General features: G+C 53.9%; 8 protein-coding genes across 8 annotated transcripts; 5 read left to right on the plus strand and 3 right to left on the minus strand.

Annotated features, from left to right (window-relative positions):
* The first annotated feature begins 424 nt into the window (after positions 1–424).
* Positions 425–5,139, plus strand: NCU10264 (hypothetical protein). Its single transcript, XM_001728412.2, has 5 exons — positions 425–1,313; positions 1,383–1,496; positions 1,556–1,999; positions 2,059–2,261; positions 2,323–5,139. Exons 1-5 carry the CDS (start codon positions 646–648, stop codon positions 4,908–4,910), a joined length of 4,017 nt encoding a protein of 1,338 aa, XP_001728464.2. The 5' UTR covers positions 425–645; the 3' UTR covers positions 4,911–5,139.
* Positions 5,140–5,465: 326 nt separating this feature from the next.
* NCU00697 (hypothetical protein) lies at positions 5,466–7,434 on the plus strand. Its single transcript, XM_960744.2, has one exon. It carries the CDS (start codon positions 5,819–5,821, stop codon positions 7,313–7,315), a length of 1,497 nt encoding a protein of 498 aa, XP_965837.2. The 5' UTR covers positions 5,466–5,818; the 3' UTR covers positions 7,316–7,434.
* Positions 7,435–7,908: 474 nt separating this feature from the next.
* NCU00696 (SH3 domain-containing protein) lies at positions 7,909–11,771 on the plus strand. The gene is made up of 2 exons (XM_960743.3): positions 7,909–8,319; positions 8,437–11,771. Exons 1-2 carry the CDS (start codon positions 8,257–8,259, stop codon positions 9,361–9,363), a joined length of 990 nt encoding a protein of 329 aa, XP_965836.1. The 5' UTR covers positions 7,909–8,256; the 3' UTR covers positions 9,364–11,771.
* On the minus strand, positions 9,451–11,720 carry NCU00695 (hypothetical protein). The gene has a single exon (XM_960742.3). The coding sequence runs from the start codon at positions 11,237–11,239 to the stop codon at positions 9,629–9,631; it is 1,611 nt and encodes a 536-aa protein (XP_965835.1). The 5' UTR covers positions 11,240–11,720; the 3' UTR covers positions 9,451–9,628.
* A 1,565-nt stretch (positions 11,772–13,336) lies between the features above and the next one.
* NCU00694 (hypothetical protein) lies at positions 13,337–16,776 on the plus strand. Its single transcript, XM_960741.2, has 2 exons — positions 13,337–15,981; positions 16,044–16,776. Exons 1-2 carry the CDS (start codon positions 14,132–14,134, stop codon positions 16,318–16,320), a joined length of 2,127 nt encoding a protein of 708 aa, XP_965834.1. The 5' UTR covers positions 13,337–14,131; the 3' UTR covers positions 16,321–16,776.
* Positions 16,626–18,208, minus strand: NCU00693 (exosome complex exonuclease RRP40). Its single transcript, XM_960740.3, has 2 exons — positions 17,879–18,208; positions 16,626–17,707 (listed from the first exon to the last, which is right to left on the minus strand). Exons 1-2 carry the CDS (start codon positions 18,077–18,079, stop codon positions 17,168–17,170), a joined length of 741 nt encoding a protein of 246 aa, XP_965833.1. The 5' UTR covers positions 18,080–18,208; the 3' UTR covers positions 16,626–17,167.
* Positions 18,209–18,538: 330 nt separating this feature from the next.
* On the plus strand, positions 18,539–20,875 carry NCU00692 (chaperone dnaK). Its single transcript, XM_960739.3, has 2 exons — positions 18,539–18,848; positions 18,910–20,875. The coding sequence occupies exons 1-2, from the start codon at positions 18,719–18,721 to the stop codon at positions 20,493–20,495; spliced, it is 1,716 nt and encodes a 571-aa protein (XP_965832.1). The 5' UTR covers positions 18,539–18,718; the 3' UTR covers positions 20,496–20,875.
* A 42-nt stretch (positions 20,876–20,917) lies between these two features.
* NCU00691 (hypothetical protein) lies at positions 20,918–24,857 on the minus strand. The gene is made up of 2 exons (XM_960738.2): positions 23,621–24,857; positions 20,918–23,519 (listed from the first exon to the last, which is right to left on the minus strand). Exons 1-2 carry the CDS (start codon positions 24,232–24,234, stop codon positions 21,749–21,751), a joined length of 2,385 nt encoding a protein of 794 aa, XP_965831.1. The 5' UTR covers positions 24,235–24,857; the 3' UTR covers positions 20,918–21,748.
* Between the last annotated feature and the right edge of the window lie 1,510 nt (positions 24,858–26,367).

Raw genomic sequence — 26,367 nt, forward strand, 5'->3', positions numbered from 1 at the left:
TGAAACCCGCCGCTATGTTTATATGCGTGGTGGACATTCCCATTCCATCGCATAGATGCTATCTGCTTTGCGAGACTACCATCCCTTGCAGGTCACGCCCTCACACCCGAGGCAATTTTTACTGTCTGCCCGTTGGAAACACTTGTCGGGCATCCGAGGAAGACTCTGGAGGGACACTCGAAGATAACATCAACATCCCAATGATCTTCCGAAACCCAAACATCCCCCAGGTCCAGTCGCCCTCCGCCAGGAATGCCAACATCAAGACTGTCTCGAATCTTCATCTTACCACTTTTCTTTCCCACCACGAGCATTCCAGCTCACGCGTTTGTTTGCCATGTTTTCCTTGCTTCTGGATAGTCAGTCCATTCGTCAAGGGCGCCTGCGTGTTGATGACTTGGACTATTCTGGATATTGTTGTCCTGCCCTTGATATCAACATCTTCAAATACCAACTCAGGCCGTCGCCTGTTTTCTACCATCCCCTTTCTTCTCTTCGTCCTCAGTCGCTCTTTTATGCTTCTTTCCCGACATCTTCTTGTGTTGGCCGTATGAGCCGACTTCTTTCATTTTCTTCTTTCATTCGTTCGTCTCTGAACAACTTCACCCTCCTTTGCCACCCTTTGCGAGGTCATCTCTCGTCAACATGGGCTGGCAATCGAGCCCTGGCCGCCTTGTCGTAGCCGCGGCCGGCCTTTTCGGCTTTGTCAACGGACAGGCTTACTTCGGAACCTATCAGGATACCATAACCAAATGTGGTAGCGATAATTTTATCTATCTTGGCTGTTACGGCAACTTCCTCGCTAATGCTGGCGACTTCTTTCGCTTCGGTCCGGAGGGCTACAATGCCGCTGACCTCTCCTTGAGTTTCCCCGGATGGGACCCCGGTTCCGATTGGGACTCTACGCAGACTCCTCTTGACTGTGCTCGCACCTGCAGAGCTTACGGTTACAAGTATTCGGCCATGAGGGACAATAACTGTAACTGCGGCCTGCAGCTCCCGGCTGCTGCTGTCCCGAACTCGGACTCTTCGGCTTGCAATGCTCAGTGCAGTGGTGATAGTACTCAGACCTGCGGCGGTGGCCTTAACGCCCAGGTATACCTTGATCCCTCCTTTGCCGCACCGGACCAGGTGCCCATCACGCCTCGTAATGCGGATTTGGGTTCTACCTACAAGCATCTGGGCTGTTATTCCTCTCGCGGATTTGCCACACAAGACGACGTTAGGGCCAGGCCACTCGTTGATGACATCGAGACTTGTTTCGAAACCTGTGCCGGTTTGGGTTATCCTCTTGTCTTTGGTGCCAGGGAAGGGTAAGTCGATTCCAACCTACCGCTCCCTAGGGGCCTCGTGATTCGCACTAACCGACTCAATGTGTCTAGTGCACAAATCCGATGCCAGTGCGGTACAAACTTTCACTCCGGCGACTATCGCATTCCTCCATCGAGTCTTCCAAACCCTGGAGACTGCAACGCTCTGTGTACAGCCGATGACACGTGAGTTCAACATACCTTTACCCATACTTTCTCCCGCATGGTCTAACGCTTCTCAACAGGAACGGAGACTGTGACCCCTTGACCCAAAAGTGCTGTGGAAGGAATGAGCACTATCCCGTTTACGTCAGTTCTGAACTACAGGGATGCTATGTCCCGAGGACACCGGGGCTCAAGCAGTCAGCCGACCAGGCAGGTTTCGCCTGCTACAACCCACCGTCCAGTCTCTTGGGCCCTCCCAAGGTTCTTACTACCTCGCTATCGAGCGTGAACCAGGATAACATCATCGCCTCGAGGCCAGCACTCGTCCGCCCCTTGACCGTTACCACGGGTACACAAACTTGGTACTTGAACGGGTGCTACGGCAATGTTCCTGCACAGGTTCTCGACCTCTCTGCACCGTCTGGCCAGATTATTTCGGATCTTGCCACTGGTACACTCGAGGAGTGTGCGCGCAGATGCAGTTCGGACACTACCTTCAACTACTTTGGCATGGTCAACGGCAGGTGAGTAGTGCGCTTTAGACTCCACTGATAGAAAGATACTAACTCAAACATTCTGCCAGGGACTGTTACTGCTCAAACACTCTTCTGACTCCTGGTCAAGTCGATGATATGGGAACTTGCCGAGTCCCTTGCCAAGACGATGCCACGAGAAGTTGCGGCGGTGCAACTACACCGGTCGTCTATTCTCTGAGCCAGAGCGGCGTGTACACAGAACGCCTGGCGAACATCGGTGCCGGTTTTCCGACATACACTTGTACACCCAGTAAGCCATTCACCTCCTCCCTCCTTCCGTGTTGCTCAGTAGTTAACAATTCTTCGATTAGGCCGACGTGTCTCAAATGATGCGGCAGCTCCAATCACTTGCCCGGATGACAATGGAATTTCTATTACCACTGCTCAAGACAAAATGTACCATGTCGATTGTGGTATCGAATATCCCGATGGTGACCTAGGCACAGTTATTGTTGACAGCTACGCTGAATGTGCTGCGGCTTGCGATGCCAATATCGACTGTGTTGGGTTTATCTATCAGCATGGCCCTGCCAATAGCAACGGCCTTGACGTACCGTGCTACCTCAAGCGCGAAGGAGCAGTAACTGCTGCTGTTTCAGGCGACACGGGTAACTGGGGCGGGAGATTTACTGGTTTCGCAGATGGCGCCAGTAGCGGTTCAGACTCTGGCACTGGCAGCGGTTCAGACTCCGGCAGTGGTACAGACCCTGATAGCGGTTCGGGCTCCGGCACTGGCACAGACCCTGATAGCGGTTCGGGCTCCGGCACTGGCACAGACCCTGATAGCGGTTCGGGCTCCGGCACTGGCACAGACCCTGATAGCGGTTCGGGCTCCGGCACTGGCACAGACCCTGATAGCGGTTCGGGTACCGGCACTGGCACAGACCCTGATAGCGGTTCGGGCTCCGGCACTGGCACAGACCCTGATAGCGGTTCGGGTACCGGCACTGGCACAGACCCTGATAGCGGTTCGGGCTCCGGCAGTGGTACAGACCCTGATAGCGGTTCGGGCTCCGGTGACGGTTCTGATCCCGGCACTGGCAGCGGTTCAGGTTCCGGCAATGGTTCAGGCTCCGGCACTGGCAACGGTTCCGTTGTGAACGCTATTTTTGACAAGGTCTTTGGTCCAGCCTTCCAAGGAGTCTTCAGCTCCTTCGGTAAGATTTTCGACAACAACCCATTCTTCAAGCCCAAGAAGCCAGCTGGCTCCACTCGTGCTGTCTCTACAGGCAACGATGATGTCCAGGATCTCGAGACCCTTGCCAGCGATCCCTCGGACAGCACCGCCACCCGTTCAGATGCCTTCATCGGTGATGTGCTCAGCAATCTTAACCTCGGCAGCTTGATGAGCGCTGTCCCGGGTCTTGAAGATGTTCTCGGTGGACAGGATCTCGGTAGCTTGATTCCTGGAAACATTCGTGCCCCCGATCCGGCCACACCTCCAATGTCCGCCAACTTGGATGGGCTGGCTAGCCTAGCCAGCACTGTTCTTGCAGCGCTCAACACGCTCCCCAGCGACATCGCCGCCCCTGGTCCTGTTGACACCGACTCGCTGATTACTCTTGCGAGCGCTATTACTGATGCGCTTACCACCGCTGCTGATGGATCCGGTCCTGGTGTGATCAATGGCAAGGACTTTGCTGGCATCCTCAACTCCGTTTTCGACTCGATCAACGGCATTGGAAGCATATTCCCCAAGAAGAGTACTAGCAGTAGTGCCCAGCCAAGCATGACTGTTGCACCTACTCAAAGCCTTCGAGCGAGGGACGTTGCCCACATTGGCCCCCACCCAACCGGAGTGCTTCCTCCTGGAAACGGCCCTGCGGAGGTGTGTGATATTGCGACCCTTGCCCTTCCGGCTAACATCTTCGCGCCTACTCCGCCCCCGGATGCCGGCCGCTGCATCCCCATCATCGGCTACTGGTATGTTGGCGAGACCACTTTGCTCCCTTGCTCCGAAGGCTATGGTGCCGGCGGCCCTCAGGAGACTGGTTCCCCTCAAGCACCCGGCTTCTCTGGCGGCCCCGGTGGTCACCCTCCCCCTCCTCCCCCCGCGGGTCCGCCGCCCGCCGTTGTGATTCCTGTTGCAGGCTCCATTGTTCTTACCCAGGAGCAATTGGACCATCTTCTCGAATCTACCAATATTGAGCTCGAGTGGACCAGCGAAGGTGAGCGTGTGCTCAACATTCCTGGAATTCTTGACATGAGTGACAGCCACAGCGACACCTTCAGGCTCCTGCTTGACCAAAGTTCCGACTCACTTTCCCACAGCACCAATCAGTTTGAGATTCCCATCTCGGGAGAGGTAGGCCTTACGCAGTCACAGCTTGACAGCCTCCTCCAGGACTCGACCCTCGATATCTTCTGGAACAGCCAAGGAGCTAAAGAATTGAACATTCCAGGCGTGATCAACTACAGCTCTTCGAGGAATGACACTTTTAGCCTCCGCATCAGCTCAAGCAATCACCATACCACGTCCACTGCCAGTATCCCTGGTCCCACGGAGAGTTCCACTCCTCCAGCTGCTGGCGGGGAAACCCCGGATGGCTCTGGTGCTGACGAGGATGGCGGCTACGATGACGTTGAAGCGGAACTTGCCGCTCTCGATGCTCTGATCGCTTCGTTCGGTGACATCGATTTTGACGTTGGCGACCTTGACATCCCCGATATTGACGTGGAGGGTCTCGATTTCCCCACGGTTCCGTCCATTGACACGGATGATCTCGACGTCGATGTTGATGATGTGGATGTTTCGAGGGTTGAAGCTCCTGAGTCACCCGAAGTACCTGATGTCGATGCCATACCAGCACCGACCATTGATGTTGATGGTGAAGTTCAAGTGGGTCTGGATGATGAATCTGGGGTTCCTGTCGTCGACCCAGTTGATGAGGCTACTTGACTTCTCAACGGAGCTTAATACTGTCTTCGCATGTCTTTGGGGATGGATATGGAATTGGTGTCGATGCTACGGAAAGGCTGGAGATGGAATGGAGATGGTGGACTTTGGACAGTTTACGAGTTTGTTATTCTTCGACCATGGAGCTATTTTTTGTGTCATTGCTACGAGTTAAGTCGATGATTGCTCGAGCATGTAGTAATTAATATGGATGAAATCAAATTGACTTTTTTTGGAGGATAAAATTGTTCCCGCCGTGCTTTGCCATTCTGTGTATGGCCTCTTCCATCATGCTTCCCTCCTCCCGCCGGCGTCTTCCATCCCAACTCTTGACTCATTCACCTGCGAGATAGGCATGGGCCTGTCTTGTTGAAGGCTGCCGCTGTTGTTCTGATGCGAGACTTAGCGTTTGTCACTTTGATATGACCTCGTACTCAGCTTCTTCCAAGACCATGCCTGCCAGTCGCGCCTTTCTCTTCCAGAAAAATAGTTGCATCGAATTGCTTCCTCCCCAACCCCACCTTCTTTCTTCCTCCTCCTCCTCCTCCTCCTCCACCACGTACTTCAGGTCTACCTCATCCGCGCCTGGCGTCAACCGTTGACCATACTCAAGAGCATCTCTGCCGACAAACTTCTCGATACTACTAGTAATCTACATACAGATACTATCCTGCTTCATTCCCTTTCCCGCCCAATCTGACGCCCTCTTACTCTGCCCGGCTACATATCTCGAACTCGTACCGCGCCCCTCACCTGACTATTACGTCAATCCCATTCCGCTTTCCTGCCATGTATGAAAGTTGAGTCCCACTTCGTTCAATATGAAAACATACTGACCATTCGCGTAGTAGGCTCGCATTCAAGCTACGAAGCAGCTTCAAGGACAAGTAACAGCGTACAAAGGCTCTCTCATGATGTCGCGAACAGCTCCTAACTCCGAATCGCTTCTGCGGCACGACCTCGAGGGCTTCTCGCGAGACCTACTTGGCCTTCATACCCGCTTTCAAGAAATGTTCCCGGTCCTCGCCAACTCCAGCGCGTCTGCCTCTACCTCAGCTGCAGCTCAGAGCCAAGCCCCCATTATAGGACATCTTCGCGACCAAGCGACCAGAAGCCATGTAGCTCTTCCCGCATCTCCAGCGCTCACTTCGTCTCAATTCTCGCCTGACGTGACTGCCAGCTTAGAGCATAGAGTCAGCCAGGAGGTCATGAACATCAAGCTTAAGGTCGATGACTTGCAACAAAAGCTTGATCCACATAGGGGTGATATCTATCGCAATTGGATCCAACCGTTGCAGGCACAAAACCAGCGAATGGAGGAAGAGATGGCGAGAATCAGGGAAGAGAACATGAAGAGACAGCAAGCTGAGGAGAGAATGAGGGGGGAGCTGTTCGTGGCGATTCACAAGATGCAAGCTGAAATCGAGGAGCTGAAGAAGGCGCGTGATCAGGGAAGTGTTGAGGAGATGGAGGTGCAGCAGGAATATGAGCTCTTCCCGAGGCATCTGAGGGCAATGGATTCTCCAAACCATCGAGATCTCGCTGCCCCAAGGGAGCTGCCTTTTACGGATGAAAACGTGCAGAGTTACACGTCGTCTGCACTGGTTCCGTTCAGCTCTCAGGTCGACAAGCACACAGATGCTCCCAGCACCAAGGAGCTCGGCTTGGACTTGACCACTCGACCAGCTAACAGAGGACAACAAGGTGCAGCCAGTCTTCATAATACACACCGGTATACAAGCAGCACCGACTCTGAGCTTCCAATTCCCGCTACAAAACGTCGTTCACACTCGGGCCGTCATCCTGGTACCCGTCTGGCATCAGAAAGTGACAATGACAATGACCTGGAATCGACAACCTCGGCGAACAGAGGCTCTACCTCGCAGTTTTATCTCCGTCCAGGAAGATACTCCCAAGGCACGGCAGCAACAACAACAACAACAACAACAACAACAGCAACAACATCTCGTAGCCGCAGCCCTCGCCGCACCCTCGACGCGGAATTTCGCGTCCGTGATCCTTCCCGGTTCACGTCCAAATCAGAGTCACATTCGGCCCGTCGCCGCTCTACCCCTTCCCTCTCGGCTAAAGACATTCTTCTCGATCATGAACTCGACGTCTCCTTCCTGTCCATTCCTTCCCGCTCGCAACCGTCCCGCCGGACCAAGACAGCCAACGAGCTGATTGATAGGCACCTCTCATTCATCCCCAATGGCTGGCGCACTATCATAGCCAACACGGCGAAACAATTGAGCGCAGAGGATTGGGACCGCGCGGACGCGAGAGTGTTGAAAAAGCTAGAGGAGCACTGCCCGGCTTTCAGCAACTTGGAGGAAATTCTTCCGGATGTCAAGATGGCTGTGCCGGCTTTGAGGGAGTTGATGAGGGAATTGGGGAGACATCCTTGAGTGTTCTCAGGATGAGGATGTTCGTCTGCAGGGGAAGATGATTATTTACTTAAACACTGGCTTAAAAGACGTAATTAACGACAAGTAACATGGTAATTGTAAGTATAACAAGAAGATCACATGTATGGGAATTGAGGGACTAGATGTTGTAGGGAAGATCATATGGTTCATGTTGGACGATGGCGTTGATGTCGTCCCCGTTGACGAGGAACACCCCTTTTTCGGGACCCTAACCCTATCAAATGGAGGCGGATATGGGCAGAGCGCAGACTGTAAAGTTGAAAGTTGAAAGCTGTTCAACCTGAGATATAGCGAACCAGCTAGGTATTGCTTCAATGGATAGAGGATTATTGTACTTTAAGTTCTTTGCAAGAAAGGTTCGCCCACTATGGTATCTCAAGCTTGATGTTATACGACAACCTCAGGGATCAACGGTGGTGCCGGTTGCGTACGTAGTGTCGGGCAGACTAGAGGTACCACCGAGTCCACAGCGGATAACTTGGCGGGAAGGCGGGGTTCTGGGACTGGTTCTCTCTACTAAGTGATGCCGTGTTGCCCCCAATAACACTGCACTGCCCCGTCCTCTTTCTCGCCGCAGCGTCAGCTGTGTTAAGTTGGCCTACGGTCTCCAGCTGCGCCACTCCCTCCCGCCACGGCATCTTGAGGTTCCCGCCTTCCACTTCCATCCTCATTCACCTTTTGTCATCGATCCATCGTCTTATCCGACTTGGTTTATTACAACAAACGGACTCCATCATACAATTTCCGAACCTGCCTGCCCATCGGATTCGCTTGCAGCAAAGTCTACTATTGAATCCTACTACCTACGGGAAACAAAGTCTTTGATTATTTGACCTTCCGGAGAGCAGCATCACTCACATCAGAAGAGAAACCCAACGCCCGCGCTCGTCTATCGCCAGACACCTCGAACCACAGTAGTCATGGTGTCAGTAGACCGTCAGCGCATCATCGAGACCAACCGGTCTTTGCGTCTCATTAAAAATGTAAGGAAATATTGCTAAATGGGCGGGCAGACTGTCCTTCCCCGACCCATCTCTCCCTTACCTTCAGTTTGGTAGTAATCCAGCCCATCCACTAACACCCCGCCCTGCCCAAAACAGGAACTAGAATCCCTCCTCGAGAAGGGCATCATAACAGACGACGCCTTTGACAGCATCACCTCCCTCCTCCCCGCTGAAGCCAGTCTTTCCAGCACATCCTCCACCCCCGTCCCAGCCCCGCGTGCTGCTCCCGCACACGCCGCCGCTGCTGCTGCTCCAGCCGCCCAACCTCATGCTACCACCACCGGCGGCGCCGTCAGCTCCATCGCCGCGCGCTTCCAACAGAACCCTGCTCCAGCCGTCACCTCCGCCGCCAATGCCTTCTCCAACCTTTCCCTAAACAACAACAACCCCTCCCCAGCCCCAACTCCGGCCGCGGCACCCCCTTCATACTCCCAATCAACCAACAGCACCACCGTACCCCCCTTGCCAGGTCGCTCCCAACCACCAACACCCGCTGTAGCACCCCCCACAAAGCCGGTCATAGCCCACTGCAAAGCCCTGTACAAATACGACGCCTCGGACGCGCGCGACTGCTCCTTTGACAAAGGCGACAAGATCCAAGTCTACGAGTACATGAATGCCGACTGGTGGATGGGGCGGTGCGTCCGGACAGGGCAGGAGGGCATCTTTCCCAAGAGTTATGTGGAGGTGGAGGCGGCGCCTGTGCAGAGTACGAATGCGTGGGAGGGTCCACACAACGAGAAGTCTGGAGGATATCCGGGAGCTGAGGGTTACGGGGCGGGTGGTCCTGGGTATGGACAGCCGGCGGGTATGTACGGCGGGGGAGGATATGTGGCGCCCCCTCCGGGACCACCGCCGGCTGGACAGGGACAGGTCTATGATCCTAACGCTCCACCGCAGGGGGAGAAGGAAGAGAACAAGTTTGAAAAGCATGGGAAGAGTATCGGAAAGAAGTTTGGTAATGCAGCGGTCTTTGGAGCGGGTGCTACGATGGGCGCCAACCTGGTTAATTCCATCTTTTAGGGGGTGGGTAGGGCTGAGGTTGGAGGTGTGGTAAGACCAGGACTGCTAGTGAAGGGTACGAAGAGTTATCACGGCATTCCATTTACCTTTTCTTTATTTCTACTCATGTTCATCAGTGTGAGGCGGCGAGCGAGAGGGATTCGGTACTTTGCAGCTACTGGAGATATAACAAAACAAAACTGTTCAAGTCATATATTTCAAAACGACACCGCATGTCATACGCACTCGAAGAATGCTTCCACACCTCACACCATCCCATTCTTATTTACAGATCGCCAGAGTACGACTGACCGACATCCTCCCTATCCATATACGGCTCCAACCTAGCCACCAACTCCTCGACGCTCATCTCCCCAACCTCCTCTTCCTCCTTTTGTTCATCATCACCATTACCCTTACGCGGCGGAATCAACACGCTCGAAACAACATGAATGACGCCATCCGCCGCCGGTCCATCCAACACACTGGGGCGGTTAAATCCATTAACCACCATGGTCGCATGCCCCTTCCAAGCCTTGATGTCCACGCCCAGTCTCGCGTCCTCGCTCAACAGCGTAGCCAAGTCGTAGTGGGTCGGCGGCGGGTAATAGTTGTAGTCCGCATCCTGCTGCTCATCATCACCATCATCATTATAGGAATCATGACCAGAACCTGAGCCAGCCTTGTAATAAGCATCCGTATACACCGTGTGCTCAGGAACAAAGTGATACTTGAGTATAGCCTTCAAGTACTTCTTTCCAGGCTCCGTGTTGAACAAGAAGGCATTCAGATGGGGGCCGAGACGGGCAAAGGCGCGGTTGCTGGGGGCGAACAGGGTGAGACCTTTTCCTTCCTTTTTACCTCCTCCTCTGTGATGCTTCTTTCTATCATTATTATCGTCGTCGTCGTTCTCATCATCATCATGTCCATGTCCCAACTCCTCAGCAAGCCCCGTCTTCTCCAGCGCAAGGGAGAAAGTGCTAAACAAGCTCGGCAACAGCGATACCCCCTTGAGCGCGGGCGGAGGGGGGAACAAGATGCCGTCCACGGCGTGGATTATGCCGTTGGAGGCGTAAATGTTGGGCATGATGACGCGGTTGACAAAGTTGACGCGGATGCCGCCGTGGCCAAAGAAGGGGGGGCTGATGGAGAGGCGAAGACGTTGAGGGCGGTGGTCGAGCAGGGGAGAGTGAAGTTCGGTGGGGAGGGTGTGGAGGGAAGACAAGAGGAGGGGGGGAAAGGTTAGGGTGTCGAAGAGGTCTTGTTGTTCTTGTTCTTGTTCTTCTTCTTGGGAGTGATCGTGGTCATCATGGTGACCACGACGATGATGGTGAAAGATGGGTCGCGGGTAAGGGAGGATGTGGTGTTGGAGAAGGTGGCGGACTACTTCCTCCGGGGGAGGATGGTCAGGGTGGTGAGGGAACCTTTCAAAGGCCTTGTCGGTGGGCACAAAGATGGTGTAGTGGTGTTTGTTGTTGCCGTCGGTATTGTTGAGCAGCTTCTTGATGTCGTCGTGCTCGTCGATGATCTTGACGAAGCGCTCGCTGTACTTGGACTCTTTGATCAGTTCGTAGATGGACTTGCTGGACTCGCCCGGGGGGTGGTGACCGTGATGGTCATGGTCATGATCATGGTCATGGTCTCGGTCACGGTCGTGATCGTGATGCTTGTGATCCTTCTGGAGAGCAGCTTCAAGCTCCTCGATGACGTGTTTCTCGATTAGAGAGGAGTAGAGGGAGGAAGCGGAGTCGTCCCAAGTGTCTTGGACTTTGGAGAGAACGTTATCTCCAAAATTGTCCTCGACAATGGGCAGGAGTTGTTTTTCCTTGACTCCCAGGAAAGGCACGTATAGTGCAGCGGCTCCAGCCGCAAAGAGGGGGAGGAGTTGCTGCTTCATGATCGCCAAGTCCCTAAACTTTGTTTGGAGAAGCAGACGGGGATAAAGATTGGATCTCTCAGTGAAAAAGAAAACACGAAGAAAAAGAGAATTTATATGTGTAGCTCTTCACACATAGAAATACCTCCTATTGTGACTTACATGCACATTGAGTGTTTGTAAGCATGTTGGATGATGACGACGACGACTCAACAATGCAATGCCTCTTCTCCAACTGCTCCGAGTGTTTCGGACTGTGCGTTTGAACTGTCTACGCGCGGCGGCCATCATCCCAAATGTCTGCAATGAGTGCTTCAACCGAGGTCTGATGACAAGACGGCAGAAAGAGGGGTTAGCGAATGCCTCATTGGCTCAGTCAAGATCTCGGGTTAGTCGGTGCTTTGTGCAACCATCGATGCTGGCGTCATGTTGTTCGCTCTCTCCTAAGCACGGCCTTCATCCCATCGAGATAGTGTTCGTTATGGTCATGAACCGTCCTTGCCTTTGACGGGATGGTACCAAAGTAAAGATGAAGTCTCGCCGACCGTAGCCGCTCGCCAACCAGACTGAAAACAGAGCCTCCTACCTCCGGAACTATGGTCCCGGACAGTGCCGTCATGCATTATGCTTCCCCCATCGCGGGACGTCTGGGGAAGGTGGGATGTTCCCCGCAAGAAGATGACGGCGCCGCGGTATCGCCACTGACACTAGCGGAGGCCCCCCCACGAGGCTATCTACCCAATCGATAACTCTAATCGAAAGGGCTGTAGCCTCCTCCACTGTTTCAGCAGCACGGATTCCTCCATATTCCCCAATGAGAACGCTAAAAAGTATTGGTAGGAGAACGGCTAATGAATTGGAGAAAAGGCAGAAGCTGTCATCTCGGACCGAAAGCGAACTGCCAGGTCGCGGGCCTCTCTCTCTCCGAGAAGCCATCATCGGGCAACGCCCACAGGTATGCCCGGCCACATTTTGCGGCCAGGAGGGCTGAGGCCCAGTCGCTTCCACGTCGGACATTCTAGATAATGAGCAATATGCAACCCAACAATTGCCAGTGTGTGAATGATGTAGGAACCAAACGGATTGAGATCCGAAATCCACCCTCTCTTGCTGAAATAGGATACATATTGAGGTCGCCCTTCTTGACAACTTGACCTTGACAGCCCAGCAATGTTCAGACAGAGACATCTGCTCGGCAAGCTGTGCCACCTGCGTACACTACAGCTAGCTCACGGTGGCATCGTGGACCCGCTCTCATTGGATCGGTTGAGCTGGCCACAGAAGTGTAGACCGCGAGGGGGATGCCGGCTGTCGATTCGCTACCAAGCGCTTTCCCCTCTCTCTCATCATCTCAGTCTTTCATCATCTCGGTCTGACAAGCGGGGTTGGGTTTGGAGTCTTAGATGCCTGGGATCCTTTTAGGGCTGATGGGGTTTTCTCTTTATTGTCCGTCACTAAGTAGGTAACTTGATGATAGAGACGGACCAACAGATGATTCCCTCAGCGAAGTGATGAAAGACATGTCCAGCCCCTGAACTGAAGTGAACATGATATTGGCGTTCACGAGCAACATGGGTACAATGCCCTGGGGTCCACTGGGACAACTGAACACACCGTTTTCGTCAGAAGAAGGAAACATGAGTTTGTGGGGTTCAGGAGGACATCGCAGGGTTGGCCTGGTTGGGACTTGGGAGCACAGAGAGAGAAGTGGAAGATTGTGAATTGGTGAAATGTGAAGAGACTCCAGCAGACAAGGGAAAGTGCAAGAAGAAGACAGGGAGCAAGCAAGCACAGCCAGCACAGCCAGCACAGCCATCATGATCTTTTCACTTGGCCGCTCACAGTAGAGCCCGGTAGTTACCTGCCTATGAGGTAAGGTAACGAGCCAGCTGTCGCCCGCTGTTTTCGGGTCCTCCCACTCTTTCCGCTCCACCCGTTACGACGATACCTAGATTTTAACATTCTTCAACCCATTCATGGCGTTGAGCTGTTAGTGAGCTAGCGTGGTCCCCTGTCTCGCCTACCTACCCAGGCCGTTGAGGAGGTGGAGCAATGAACCCCCGCCTATACTAGACCCTCCCGCCCATGCCTGCTTCTTCCATTCTCGAAGACTGGATCGCGCCGGGGTCCAGCTTTCTTGTCCCGCCGGGTTTCCTCGTCGTCCCGATGGGCGGTGGACAAATTGTTTCTTTCCCCAGTGCCCGCCGCCTCGCTCGACAAGTCGTCGACTTCCCACCAGCGAGGAAAGAACTCAACCAGACGGAATGAGTCTAGGCTTGACTTCTACCACTTGCTGATGAGGCTGAACGCAAAAAACCAACCGTCGCAATTTCATTGTAGGGCTCCAGCTTACCGACTGGAGAGTCTCCTTCTTGCTTTTCAAACGCCATTTTCTACTTGTGTCATCTAATAATCCGGCCGGTCGAGCACCGTGACCTACAATACCGCAACATCACATCGATCTCTTACTGTCGACCAATAATCACTCTCATCGATTCGACTTACTCAGCCCATCAGATCTTTCACTATTGAAGCTATTCCGTCATCATTTTGTCTTCGAACAACAAAAAGGAGAATCGCGCGTGGTGGTCCTGTCGGGTTGTCCGTGGAGCTGGAGCTAGCGCCAGACTTTCCCGTCCGCAGGTCTCTCGATTGGGTCAGGCACAGCCTCGGTGCAGTGCTGTGGTGGATTTGCGACAAACCACCGCCAAACAACATCTCTTGCGATTAACCTTGCAACTTGGATCACATCGACGACTTCTACGGTAGCTAGCATTCCGGGCGCCCTCACATTTCGGACTGCGGCGAATCGCATTGGATCCCGATTCTCTGGTTTACGAAATCGACAGTCAGCCTTCCCAACAGCCCAGATTGTCACTTGAGTACCGTTTTATTCTAGAGGACAACGCCAATATGGCAGCGTCCCTGTCTGCGCGGGCCGTGCTCACCCCGCGCGGCAGCTCACTCTCTGGAGGAGCCATCGCCGGGGCTGTGGTCGGCTCCTGCATTGGGTTTTTCCTGATTCTCCTATGTCTGTTTCCTTTTGTTGTGCGTGCGTGGAGACGCCGGGCCGAGAAGCATGGTGATATCGGCCATGCGGAGAAGGGGCAGGCCCCCGGAGGCCCCATTTTCCACAACAGCCCCGGGAGCACGCCCAAGCGGCTCTCCGGTGAAGGGGAAGGCTATGCTCCGGACACCCCGCCGCCTGGCCTTGCATCACCGGCCCCCTTCATCCCGGGGGACGGTCACCACCCCGATCAGAGGGCGGCCTCCCATCATCAGTCCCAACACACCCCTGCCCTCCCACGGGGCGTAGGTATACAACAAGGGCTGCCGTCCTCCATATCGCCGCCCTTTCAACCACCTTCACCAACTACATCAGCCACAGCGAGCTTTCAAAGAGACCAACCCGGCCCCGATTCGACAAGGACAAGAGTGGCATCGATAGCGACCACTGAAGCCGAGAGCAACCGCGATCTGAGCCTTGACGACTCCCACGGTTTGAGCCCTCCCACTCACCAAGTACCACCTGCCGTTTCACCTGGAGGCATCACTGAGGAGCCGGAAACCTTTGAACGCCCCACTCAACGTCACTCCTTCCCTCATCTCCCCGAGTCCATCAGGAACTTCATTTACAGGCGTCAGTCAGGTAACAGCCGGAGGGATAGCAAGCGATCAACCCTTGGAGGCACCGCTGGAACACGGTCGCCTTCGCTCCTTACCACGACCGACTACCCGGTTCCAACACATCAACCTGAACCTGTCCCACCAGTCTTCGAGGTTGACACTGAGGCGCCAGGAGCTGCCTACGAATACTATCACGGTCACCCATATTTAAACAGCACCAGCCAACCTTATCCCGACGACTCTTCTGCACCTCCACCACCGCAACCTACCACTCTGCCCACCACTCTCCTCCGTCAAGACACCCTTCTTGCCTCGTGGGAAATCCAGCAAGGCATCAACCGCACCGACAGTTTACCACCTACTACCATTGTCTCTGACCTCCCAAGTCCTTGTGTGGATCTGACTGTTGGGCCAACCGCCAGTCCTATGGAAATGATGAGGCCTACCAACCAAGCCGAGAGCGCCTGGGCTGTAAACCAGGAGATTATCAAGTTGGAAAATACCCCGCCCGCTCCTGCCGTCAGTGCCTTCTCCCCCCAGACTATTCCGGCAGAGTTCGCCTACTCCCAGCAGATGCAAAGCCCCCAGGAACAGTACGGCCCGGAGCCACAGTATAGCGAGTATACGCATGTACCAGAGATTCAGCAAAACGGCCAGGACTTTGATCTTGACTCAGCTGCCTTGTACCCCAACGACGGCTTTGGTCTACATGACATGTCCGATATCTCTACTCCTCCACCATTGTCCGAGTCCTCAAGGCAGAACACGCCCAGCACGCGGCTCACATACTCGCCATCGCCCAGGCCAGACTTTGATCAGAACACCAACTTTGCGCCGCTCATGGTTCCCAACTCCCCAGCCAACTTTTCTTCTTCTACCGGGGGCTTCTCATCAAACCAGGGCATGTCACCCGGCGCATTGTCGGTCAATGACTATTCCTCGTCACAGGGAATGTCACCAGGAGGATTGTTGGTCAACGACTATGGAGCCCAAGTGATGTACCCCCAAGGCCTATCTCTTTCGAGCATCCCTCAGTCCGGCATGTCCCCAACAACACCATCATCCAGCGGCGCTTCACCTAGAGTGTTTGCTTGCGACCAATGCCACCGTGAATTCGACCAAATTCACAAGCTGAAGTGAGCATCTATGCCTCCTCATCCTATCTTCCTACATATACAGATCACTAACAAACATATAGCCATCACAAACGCTACCACGAACGCCCACACGAGTGTACCCACCCTGGCTGCACCATGCGGTTCGGCACCAAGACCCATCTGGACCGCCACATTAACGACAAGCACAAGAAGACTCGCCAGTTCCACTGCACGGTGCCCGAGTGTCCCTGGTCAAGACAGGGTGGCCGCTCGTTCCCCAGGAAGGACAACTGGAGGAGGCACATGATCAACAAGCACCAAATCACGCCTTTGCAAGAGCCGATCGAGTATAACGATGTGGCCATGGGCGACGCATGATGGCCGATGGTCTAGTCTACGGTACTCGGTAGAAGGACGCAGTGTACGATGGGTCTGCTTGGGTGGCATGCTCTTGCTCTTGATGAGCGAGCTGGGTTAATGTGCTGAAGTGATAGAAAACGCCAGGCAAGCGTTTGATAAGGGGCCTTGATGGTCCTTATGAGTGCGCCAAAGATGATTAGGGGACTGTGATACCCACCTTAGTTCGGGCATTGGATGCCTTTTTTCTTTTCTACCAGCATTTTGGATGATGATGATGAATGGCCTGGACATTAGATCTTGAGAAGTACAGACCTGCCTTATTTGTCTTTTTCTTTTCATTGTGGAAAGCGAGAAACGCCATTCATAGTATATAATGCATCTATATGGAGCGTGTGGCTTCAGCGTTTTGTCTTTAATACGTTACGAAAAGCCATTGGGCATCATCTATAACCCATACAACCATGGACTTTGGTCTTCTCAACTGAAGATCTGTATCTCTTGAACTTCCTTTCTTCACTCGTGAATGCCACTCTGCGATCCATTAAAACCCTTGGCTCGTAGCCTGTGAATCTATACGGCTCACGGGGGTTCATCGCTTCTTCGGGGGTATCAAACTTTGCTGGAGGGGGATTCTCTGGACTCAAACCCGCTTTTGCTGATGGCAGAAAATCACTTCTGGCAGGAAGAGAGATTCGGCCATGCCACTCTCGCAGAGTCTTGGCATCAGAGATTTTCCACCTCCTGCCTCTTGCGAAAAAGTGTCTTCGCAGCGTTCCCAGGCCAGTCACCCAGCCGCTGCTGGCCATGCTCTTCCTTCTTCCCATCACAATCATTGTTCCCTTTAACCCATTTTACCTTTGAATCCTCAACGCATCTCCCTAACCAGCTTCTTCACCAACTTCCTCTGCGCCTCCACCCCCAGTCCCTTCTCATCCGTCTCCCTCAACGCCCTGCCCACCATCACCGCCGTCTTGACACTCTCACTACCCACCCACACCTTCCCGTTCCTCCCCACCGCCGTCTCAAACGCCAACCCTTCCTCGCCCAGCGCCTCAAGAACCTCCACTTTGCCCTCCTCCCTACTTTTCGCCATCAACAACCTCCTCGCAAACCCAAGACTGACATCAAACACCATGCCGTCCTTCAAGGGGCCCAGCCCGTCCGCTTTGCCGGTCGAAGAGTTGACGCATTCCAGCTCGGGGTCCATGTGCCGGTTGGCCAGAGACACACGGGCGTAGACGAGCTCGCCCGACGCCAGTTGGGGACGGGTTTTCTTGGTGGCTGACTCGAAGGCGAGGTGCGGGAGGGTGGCGTTGGGGGTATAGGGCGAGAGGGAGACGTAGTAGAAGTCGGTGGCGGAGCGGGCGATTTGCCCGATGATGAGGTCGCCTTGGGAGGGTATGTACTATTTTATTAATTTTTTTTGTAAAGTTAGCTTAAGGTGAAAAAGGGAAGTAAAGGAAGGAAGGGTCCTAGTAGAAGAGTGGGGAAGGAGTAGGGGGAGCGGGAAGAAGAGATATATGTGGTGGTGGTGGTGGTGGTGGTGGTGGTGGTGGTGGTGGTGGTGAAAACGTACGCGTCCGCCATTGTATTCTATCCACATGGAAGTTTTGCGATGGTCGACTACTAGCTGGCCGGCTACCGTGGGGACGATTTCGCTAGGAGGGATGTGTCGCAACCCGGGGCCGAGACGGAGAGGGTTCTTCTTGTGGGTGGGGATGAGGGAAGGGTCGATGGTCTCGCCCGGGAGGACGACGAGGGGCGATTCTGATGACATGGTGATGCTGTAAATCTTGTGGGGTGTTGTGTTGTATGTGGTGGGTTGTTTGCTTTGGAATTCGAGGCTGTATAAGAAAGGTACCTGTGCTGTCGCGGTTCTGTAGTGTAAGTTTACTTTGGGAAAGTTGCGAAGGCGAGGCCAGCCCCAAGCCTCGAATGGTGGGGCAGCTGGCTGGGCTAGTTTGGAGAGTACAACAGAGGTACTTGAAGAGCTGTCTTGAGAGTTGACCTCAACCGTTGATTTACATATTGAAATCACTTGACCAAGAACTGTAGTATGCCTAAGAGATATAGACATTGATACGGCGGCACTTCAACCAGATGTGTCTCAAACCTTGTCGACGACAGCATATGTAAACAAACAGCGAGTACACTAATGGTGCCCACCACAAGTGACGATGTGGGGCCAGCAAGCATCCCGTATCGATTAGCGTCCGCCTTCCAAAAATTTCTGAGCCCCCACACACTGGACGACATTACCGTTCGTCGTTCGTGGTCTGGTTCCCGTCCTGCCTTGTCGATAGCAGTGCTGCTTTTCGTTGACTTTTGCGCTTTCTTCCCTTCCTACCTCCATCCTCTAGCTCTGTTTGTTTGATTCTTTCCGCTTCAACCCACACCCTCACACCCCCCCGCAAAAATGAGCGATTCCAAGGTCAGCGTTGCGCCCAGCGAGCGCACCGTCATCGGTATCACCTTTGGCAACTCCAACAGCTCCATCGCCTGCACTGTCGACGATAAGGCTGAGGTTATCGCCAACGAGGATGGCGGTACGTGCCATACCCTTTCTTTTCCCCATGCGGCCGCTCCTAACAAACTCTCGTCGTACAGACCGCCAGATCCCCACCATCCTGTCCTACGTTGACGGCGACGAGTACTACGGCCAGCAGGCCAAGAACTTCCTCGTCAGGAACCCCAAGAACACCGTCGCCTACTTCAAGGACTTCCTCGGCAAGGACTTTGCGGCCGTCGACCCTACTCACAACCACGCCTCTGCCCACCCTGAGGATGCCGATGGCACCGTTGCCTTTACTGTCCAGGAGAAGGAGGAGGGCGAGGCTTCCAAGCTCTCTGTCTCCGAGGTCTCTACCCGCTACCTTCGCCGCCTGATCGAAGCCGCCTCCGAGTACCTTGGCAAGAAGGTCACCTCCGCCGTCATGACCGTCCCCACCAACTTCTCCGACAAGCAGAAGGAGGCCCTCCTCGCTGCCGCCGCCGCCGCCAACCTCGAGGTTCTCCAGCTCATCAACGAGCCCGTTGCCGCTGCTCTCGCCTACGATGCCCGCGCCGAGACCGAGGTCCAGGACAAGATTGTTGTTGTTGCTGACCTTGGTGGCACCCGCTCCGATGTTGCCGTTGTCGCCAGCCGCAGCGGCATGTACACCATCCTCGCCACCGTCCACGACTACGACTTCCACGGCACTGCCCTCGACAAGGTTCTCATTGACCACTTCTCCAAGGAGTTTATCAAGAAGCACCAGGTCGACCCCCGCGAGAACGCCCGCTCCCTCGCCAAGCTCAAGGCTGAAGCCGAGTCCACTAAGAAGGCCCTCAGCTTGAGCACCAACGCCAGCTTCAGCGTCGAGTCCCTCGCCAACGGCATCGACTTCACCAGCTCCATCAACCGCCTCCGCTACGAGACCATTGCCCGCTCTGTCTTCGAGGGCTTCACCCGTCTCGTCGATTCCGCCGTCAAGAAGGCTGGTCTCGATGCTCTCGACATTGACGAGGTCATCCTGTCTGGCGGTACCTCCCACACTCCCCGCATCGCCGCCAACCTCGGCTACCTCTTCCCCCAGACTACCAAGATCCTCGCCCCCTCCACCACCCCCGCCGCCATCAACCCCTCCGAGCTTAACGCCCGCGGTGCCGCTCTTCAGGCCAGCTTGATCCAGGAGTACGAGGCCGAGGACATCGACCAGTCCACCCACGCCGCCGTCACCACCGTTCCTCACGTCACTAACGCTATTGGTGTCATCTCCCTCAACGAGGCCGGTGAGGAGGTCTTCGTCCCCGTCATCGCCCCCGAGACCGCCGTCCCCGCCAGGAGGACAATCCACGTTGCCGCCCCCAAGGATGGCGGCGATGTTCTCGTCAAGATTGCCGAGGGCAACACCCACATCAAGGTCACCAAGCCCGAACCCAAGGTTAAGGACGAGTCCAAGGCCGCCAAGGTCGAGGATGCTGATGAGGAGGGTGACGACTCTGACTTCTCCGATGACGAGGAGGAGGAAGAGGAGGAGAAGCGCGAGAAGGTATGGAAGATCGGCTCTACCCTTGCCGAGGCCGCCGTCCGCGGTGTCAAGAAGGGCGGCAAGGTCGAGGTCACCATCCTCGTCGATGCTAACCTCTCGGTCACCGTAACGACGAGGGAGGTTGGTGCCAAGACTGGTGTCCGTGGTACTTTGAGCGCTTAAGCCAATGAGTTTTAATTAGAATACAGTGGAGAGCTTTCTTGTAAAAGGGTTGAAGTGTTGAAAGTTATTATACCTGTGTTGTGTGTGGAGAAAGCACCTTGGCATTGTGTGTGGTGGGATAACAGGATTTTTTTTTTTGGTGTGTGCAAAAAGGAACCCAACTACTGGTATTTACTGGGCAACTTAAAATAGAGGCGAAATGATGAATTTGATGACCCTATTAGACAAATACACATACAGGAAGCGAAGCAAGCAAGGGATGATTTTCAGGAAGCTAATCTACCTATGAATGCGACTTTGTGATGCTGAGCTAGACTAGAGGGACGTCTTTTACAGTTTCACGACCAGTTGGGAAGACGGGCAACGCTGACATATTCCACATCATTTTTGATCAGATGCAAATATATAGTAGGCAAGTGTTTGTTGGCATGTGTGATATCAATGTCTCTTTCCTGTTACACAGCTAAATAGATGCTAATAACAAAAAAAGGTAAATCTCGCAATGGGTATATCCTCCACCAGTTCGCACATCCTAAGTCGTCGATTTTTAAATTTTCTTTTTTGTTTCTTCCCTCCTAGATAGATACCCGAATATCCAAATCCTCCTCCACTAACTTCCCTCCTCCTCCTTCTCGATATTTGTCCCTCGGTCCCTTGGTCCCGAAAACCCTTCCCGCCTGTCTTTCGTTGTCCTCTTTTTTTTCCAGCCCCCTAGCTTTCCACCTACGTAACATTTGTAGATCCTCCTCCCAACTGATGACAAGGAAAGAGATGATGGGTCGGAGAATGCTCTCGATGTGGCCATACAAGACAAAAATTTATGAAGAAAAAAAGGGGGGGTATAGAAAATCATCAGCTTCGTAGCAAGGAAAAAGTAATGTAAATAAATGGTCATGGGACAGATGGTTCACTACTGGTAAAGGAGATGATGGGTACTATGTATGATGTGGACGTCTTGCGCTCCGTGTAATGTTATGCAGAATGCTGAATGCTGCTGAGAGATGATGATGATGATGATAATGATGATAAATGGGACATATGAGAGAGTTGAAGAGTGATGCTGAATGATTTTCTGACAGTCTGCCGCTTGATGGATGGATGGTTGGTTGGCGGTGGTAGTATTGTATTGATAAGGGTAATCGTCAGAATTGTATGTGAGCTTGTTGAATCGTAGGGGTATCGTATTTGGTACGTATGTGTTAAATATAATGATGAGGTGAAAAAAGATGGGGAGGAGATTGTCCGTTTAAGCATCACCGCATAGTACGTGGTGATACCGGTGGTGATTGTTCCCCCGGAGCCACCAGCCGAGTCCGCGACCTGTACCTGCGAAGCTCAGCTTCGAACCGAGCTTGTGTCGGGGTCACAGCCGGCGTCACCGTCTTGGGTGTTGAGGGTAATTCGATCTCGGTGGTCTTGATGTTGTCGTTGTTGCTGAGAGGCCACCCATCCTCCTTCATTTCGGCTTCAGCCTTGGGTCGTGCGAGCTCAATGACTTCTTGCTCTTGCAGATGAGCGGCAGCTGTCGTCTCCTCTTCTTCGCTCTCAGTTTCCGTGTCGCTCTCAGTCGTAGTCGCAGCAGGCCACTGCGGCACAGCCATGGAAGCGTACCGCATTCCAGTTTTCTTCTCCTGCTCTACCCTCAAAATCTCCACGCTGACCAGCCATCTCTTCTGCAGCTTGACCTTCCTCTGGGCAAATGTGCGGGAGACGGCATCTGCCTCATTGGCGAACTCGACGGCGAGGTCCTCGAGTTCTTCGGATTTCTTGTGGAGAAGGGCTTCCATCTCGTCTTCGTGGCGGTCGAGTAACTGCTCCATCTTTTTGCCTTGCTTCTCGCGAAGCACGTTGATCTGGGCTTGGTGCCGTCTCTCCATGCCGTCGCGGATGCGGTATTGCTCGCTGAGCTGGTCGAGGTGTTTTTGGGTGACCTCCCTAGAAGGCATCTTCGAGTCCTGCAGGGCTTGGTCCTTCTCGCTTACTTCCTCAACTTGCGAAAGCGTCTTACAGTAGGCTTCCATGTGCTTGAGCTGTATCTTGATGCTCCGTTCCGAAGCGTCCAGCGACGAGCGGAGTTCCATCTCGGCTTCGATCTGCCGGTCCTCGAGGTGCTGCTCTGTTTTCGCATGGCGCTCCTTCATTTTCTCTGTGAGCTCCGCGTACTTCTCCAGCAGCGCCTTCTTCTTCTCCGACTGCTTTGTGCGCATGTCTTTGCGCATCCTAGCCTCGTATGCCAAAACCCTGGACATTTCATGGTTTTGCCGTTCCCTTAGCGCCTGAAACTCTACACTGTCTCGCGTCCTCCGTTCCGCTGCTTGTTGCGCCCGTCCCTCCGCCGCAGCCGCCTCTTCTTGCTCCCGCTTCTTCACTTCCAGCTCCGCGAGGCGCGTCTCTTCCTCCCTCCTGCGCCGCTCGAGCTCCTCCTCGCCGTTGCAAAAGTTGGGACACCCAACAACAGGATCCCATACGGCACCGCAAATGTAGCAGAACTGCGCCTTGCACCGGCATGTCATGTGCGTGCACCCCTGCGTGAGCTCAACCAGGTTGCGGCACTTGTAGCATCTACGCCACCCGGATTTCTCACCCATCTTTAGCACCGTCTCCAGCTCGATGTCCTCGGGGCAATCCTGCCCGAGCCGATGGGCGCTGCGCTTGCAAATGAGGCAGACGCGCATCTTGCACGTCTTGCACATGGTCTCGAAGGGGTGCTTGGGGTCGAGCTTGGCTCTAGGCGGGATAAACTCGCCGCAGGCCGGGTTTGGGCAGAAGATGCGGGATTCCCAGGGCGTGCTGTATTGGAGGACGGCCTTGAGGAAGGCCTGCTGCTCCTCGCGGGTGAGGATCGTCTTGATGATGGAGCTGGGAATGGGCTGGGTGCAGCAGCGGGGAGGCATCTTGGACTCGTCGGTGGTGGATTGGTTGATCATGACGGCCAGACAGTTCTGGCAGTAGGTGTGGCCGCATGGTAGCGTCTGGAGGAGGTGGTTCTCTTGGGCAAATTCCTCGCGGCAGCATATGCAGATCCTAGGAAACGGTAGAACTCGTTAGATGTGTCGTTCCAACATGGCTCATGATGCCCAGAGTATCTGGGTGGGTGGGGCTAATGATCCAGCAAAGTCACTTACACGATTGGTAACGCCGGATACGTTTTCCTCCTCTTCAACCTGCCTGTGAGGCCGCGCCGGAGCTCCCTGACGCCCTTGAAATGCCCAAAGCCAAAGATGTTGTGCGACGGCCGCCTTGTGGGCGCTGCTGGGTTGGAAAACTTTGGTTGGTGGAGCGCGGGTTTCAGCTGCGTCAAGTACTTCTCATACTGGGAAAAGTTGACAGTGTTGGACCTCTTCCTGCTCGTGGATTGTGTGAGAGTTGCCGGCATTGCTGCCGACGAGTTCGAAGCCATATCATTATCGGTGCCTGTGGCCGTTTCGGTGCCGGTGGTACTGTCGTTCGAGCATATTGTGTTGGAGCGCTGGTGGGCAACGAGAGTGCTGCTTCTCGCTGATGTGGCGTTCAAGGCAGTGGGATTTCCCAGGCTGTCAGTAAGGTTCGAGACATCGATTCCCAGACTCGAAGCCTTTGCCGTCAAGCTCTCCTCGATCTCGGCCTCAGTGGCGGTGGCATCTTCCGTCGTTATCCCGAAAACCTCACGGAGGTATTCGGACTCGTCTAGTTTGGGTGGGTTGGCGACGGTGCCGACCAGATGGGCCGACGACAACGATACTGAGGTGGATTCAGCCATATTCCTTCACGAATCACTTGATAATTCTCCATCTACTTCTGCCCCTGTTGACACAGCAGATATCTGGGGTAAACAGCGAATGGTTACCGAGACAGTCGAAAGGCATATGGCGGCGGCAGAGAAAGAAGACCGGAGTGGTAGCTATGTGAAGCGGGAGTTTTGGGAATTGGATGAAATATGTATTAAAGATGCGGTCCAATCTATCAGAAGAGGAATTCCCATGACGCAAAACTATGGGCAAGGGTGGGGTTCATGCATCCGGAGAGGTTTAGGTGGTTGTAGTGTCAGTTGCATGTCGATCCCAAGGGCTGGCTGGATGTCCAGGGCTTTGGGGCCGCCGTCGTTACGTGAGCTGACTGATTAGGCCAAATCAACAGCGCTATCACTCGGCTACCAATATGTGAGGTGTTCACTAATGTACGGCGTTCTCAATAACCAGGGCTGAGAGTGGTTACCGAAAAATGCCCGGAGCCCTGAGGAATGGTGAGATCTAGTATAGTGTAGCGTGTTGGCAAGGGAAGGCAAGGGACGAGGAAAAGAGTAAGATGACGGGAGGAGTAAGCTCGGATAAAGTTGGGAGCTGTGGTGGAGGGGTTCAAGGGGGAGGGAGATGGAGGAGGGAGAGAGATGGAGTGTTTGGTCGGCGGCAACGGAGAGCAAGAGATTTGAGATGGAGGGATCACACGAAAAGCGGCAGAAAGATCGCCAGCTAAAGCAAGTGATGTGCAGTAGACCAGACGAGGGTTGCAGTTTGGCGCCCAAATATACATCACCTTAGCAGTGCATGATTATATTGTACATTACATATCAAGGCCCGACTTGCATTCTGCACGCATCAAGGTCACTAGACCATCACTGCTTGTGCCAATAGCTAAGAGCAGGTTGTCTCTATCGCCAGCTGTTTGGATCCATAGCTGGATGAAAAGAAACACATGGAATGTCTACCTAGGTATCATGCCCATCAAGAGAAGGGATGTTGGTACACTTGGTGACGGGGTCCTCAATGCTGTTGTTGATGTTGGGGGGACAGTGGACGCCGCACAGTTGGTGCGTTTATACACTAGACTTACTGGCGCTGGCTGGCCAAGAAACGGGCAAGGGTGTACCTACCTAGGTACCTATGTGATGCGCCTGGGCTGCGTGAATCCCCGGGCCCCCGAGGGGTGGGAGCCAGTGACTGCCTCGGGCAACTGGGTGGGGGCCCTGGGGTTGGTAGGTCGGTAGGTACGAATCAGGCAAGTGGAAGTAACAAATCCAACAACTTGAACGCCTCGCTGACTGGCATCAGGGGAGGCCAAGATGGGAATTGTACACTATGTACAAGGTCGAGGTCGAGGAATTGAAGTCCGCTTTTCTGTCTGTGTTCGTATGACAACTATGGTACACTACATCCATGTAGTAAAAAGACAGCCAACCTCACTCGCCAGCGCCAAAAGAGCCTCAGCCCAACGACACGAGTTTCCCGCCACACAAGCAACCAAAGGGGAACAGATTCGGGACCGAACACTAACTTCGATTGGTCTTTGATGATGGAAGAAATGCCCCGTCAAAAGCTTGCTGATTCCGAAAAACTTGATCTTCTGCCCTCAGCTCCTTGGAAGGAGAGCCACTGAGCTAGCCAAGTGGGAGAAAAAAGGCGCTTTGAAGACCGACTTTCCAAACCAGAGGTGAAGGAACCGATAACATGTTGGAATCTCAAATCCTTCATGCAAATCTGCAAGGTGGAGGAGGTTGTCGAGGCTTTCTTGGCTTTCTTGGCAAGTTCGGCCATTTGAAGTATCGTCATCATTGTCAACATACGACCAGGACCGCTGTCAATGTCTTACCAAGTCTTGCCTTTTCCCCATTCTCCGTAGCGCCAGGTACCACAGCGCTGTGTATCTTATTCCCGTACTTCTCCCGACCTTCAATCTTGCCATCTTAGCTTCCCAAGTACGCTTTCATACAGCGGAGGTCGTTGTCGCCGTCACGGCCGGGGAAGGACAGTCACGATAGTGCAGGCCCACTACCTAACCTACCTAGTGTAAGTAATTGAGATCGATTTTGACCCAACATTAGACCCTTCATCGTCCGCTCGCACCGAATTTCGTCCGTCGCCCCATCGTTGACGCCCGTCATCTCACATGTCCACCC

The sequence above is a fragment of the Neurospora crassa genome, linkage group I (assembly GCF_000182925.2).
Source record: "Neurospora crassa OR74A linkage group I, whole genome shotgun sequence".
NCBI classification, from domain to species: Eukaryota; Fungi; Ascomycota; class Sordariomycetes; order Sordariales; family Sordariaceae; genus Neurospora; species Neurospora crassa.

Bases quoted from the DNA above. Each gene is read 5' to 3' on its own strand.
- NCU00696 (XM_960743.3), top strand. From the start codon at position 8,257: ATGGTGTCAGTAGACCGTCAGCGCATCATCGAGACCAACCGGTCTTTG. The intron at 8,320-8,436 runs GTAAGGAAATAT...TGCCCAAAACAG, and splicing joins CTTTGCGTCTCATTAAAAAT to GAACTAGAATCCCTCCTCGA.
- NCU00694 (XM_960741.2), top strand. From the start codon at position 14,132: ATGGCAGCGTCCCTGTCTGCGCGGGCCGTGCTCACCCCGCGCGGCAGC. The intron at 15,982-16,043 runs GTGAGCATCTAT...ACAAACATATAG, and splicing joins GACCAAATTCACAAGCTGAA to CCATCACAAACGCTACCACG.
- NCU10264 (XM_001728412.2), top strand. From the start codon at position 646: ATGGGCTGGCAATCGAGCCCTGGCCGCCTTGTCGTAGCCGCGGCCGGC. The intron at 1,314-1,382 runs GTAAGTCGATTC...CAATGTGTCTAG, and splicing joins GTCTTTGGTGCCAGGGAAGG to TGCACAAATCCGATGCCAGT. The intron at 2,000-2,058 runs GTGAGTAGTGCG...ACATTCTGCCAG, and splicing joins TTTGGCATGGTCAACGGCAG to GGACTGTTACTGCTCAAACA.
- NCU00692 (XM_960739.3), top strand. From the start codon at position 18,719: ATGAGCGATTCCAAGGTCAGCGTTGCGCCCAGCGAGCGCACCGTCATC. The intron at 18,849-18,909 runs GTACGTGCCATA...CTCGTCGTACAG, and splicing joins TATCGCCAACGAGGATGGCG to ACCGCCAGATCCCCACCATC.
- NCU00691 (XM_960738.2), bottom strand. From the start codon at position 24,234: ATGGCTGAATCCACCTCAGTATCGTTGTCGTCGGCCCATCTGGTCGGC. The intron at 23,520-23,620 runs GTAAGTGACTTT...ACCGTTTCCTAG, and splicing joins TATCCGGCGTTACCAATCGT to GATCTGCATATGCTGCCGCG.
- NCU00695 (XM_960742.3), bottom strand. From the start codon at position 11,239: ATGAAGCAGCAACTCCTCCCCCTCTTTGCGGCTGGAGCCGCTGCACTA.
- NCU00697 (XM_960744.2), top strand. From the start codon at position 5,819: ATGATGTCGCGAACAGCTCCTAACTCCGAATCGCTTCTGCGGCACGAC.
- NCU00693 (XM_960740.3), bottom strand. From the start codon at position 18,079: ATGTCATCAGAATCGCCCCTCGTCGTCCTCCCGGGCGAGACCATCGAC. The intron at 17,708-17,878 runs GTACGTTTTCAC...TTAATAAAATAG, and splicing joins TAGAATACAATGGCGGACGC to TACATACCCTCCCAAGGCGA.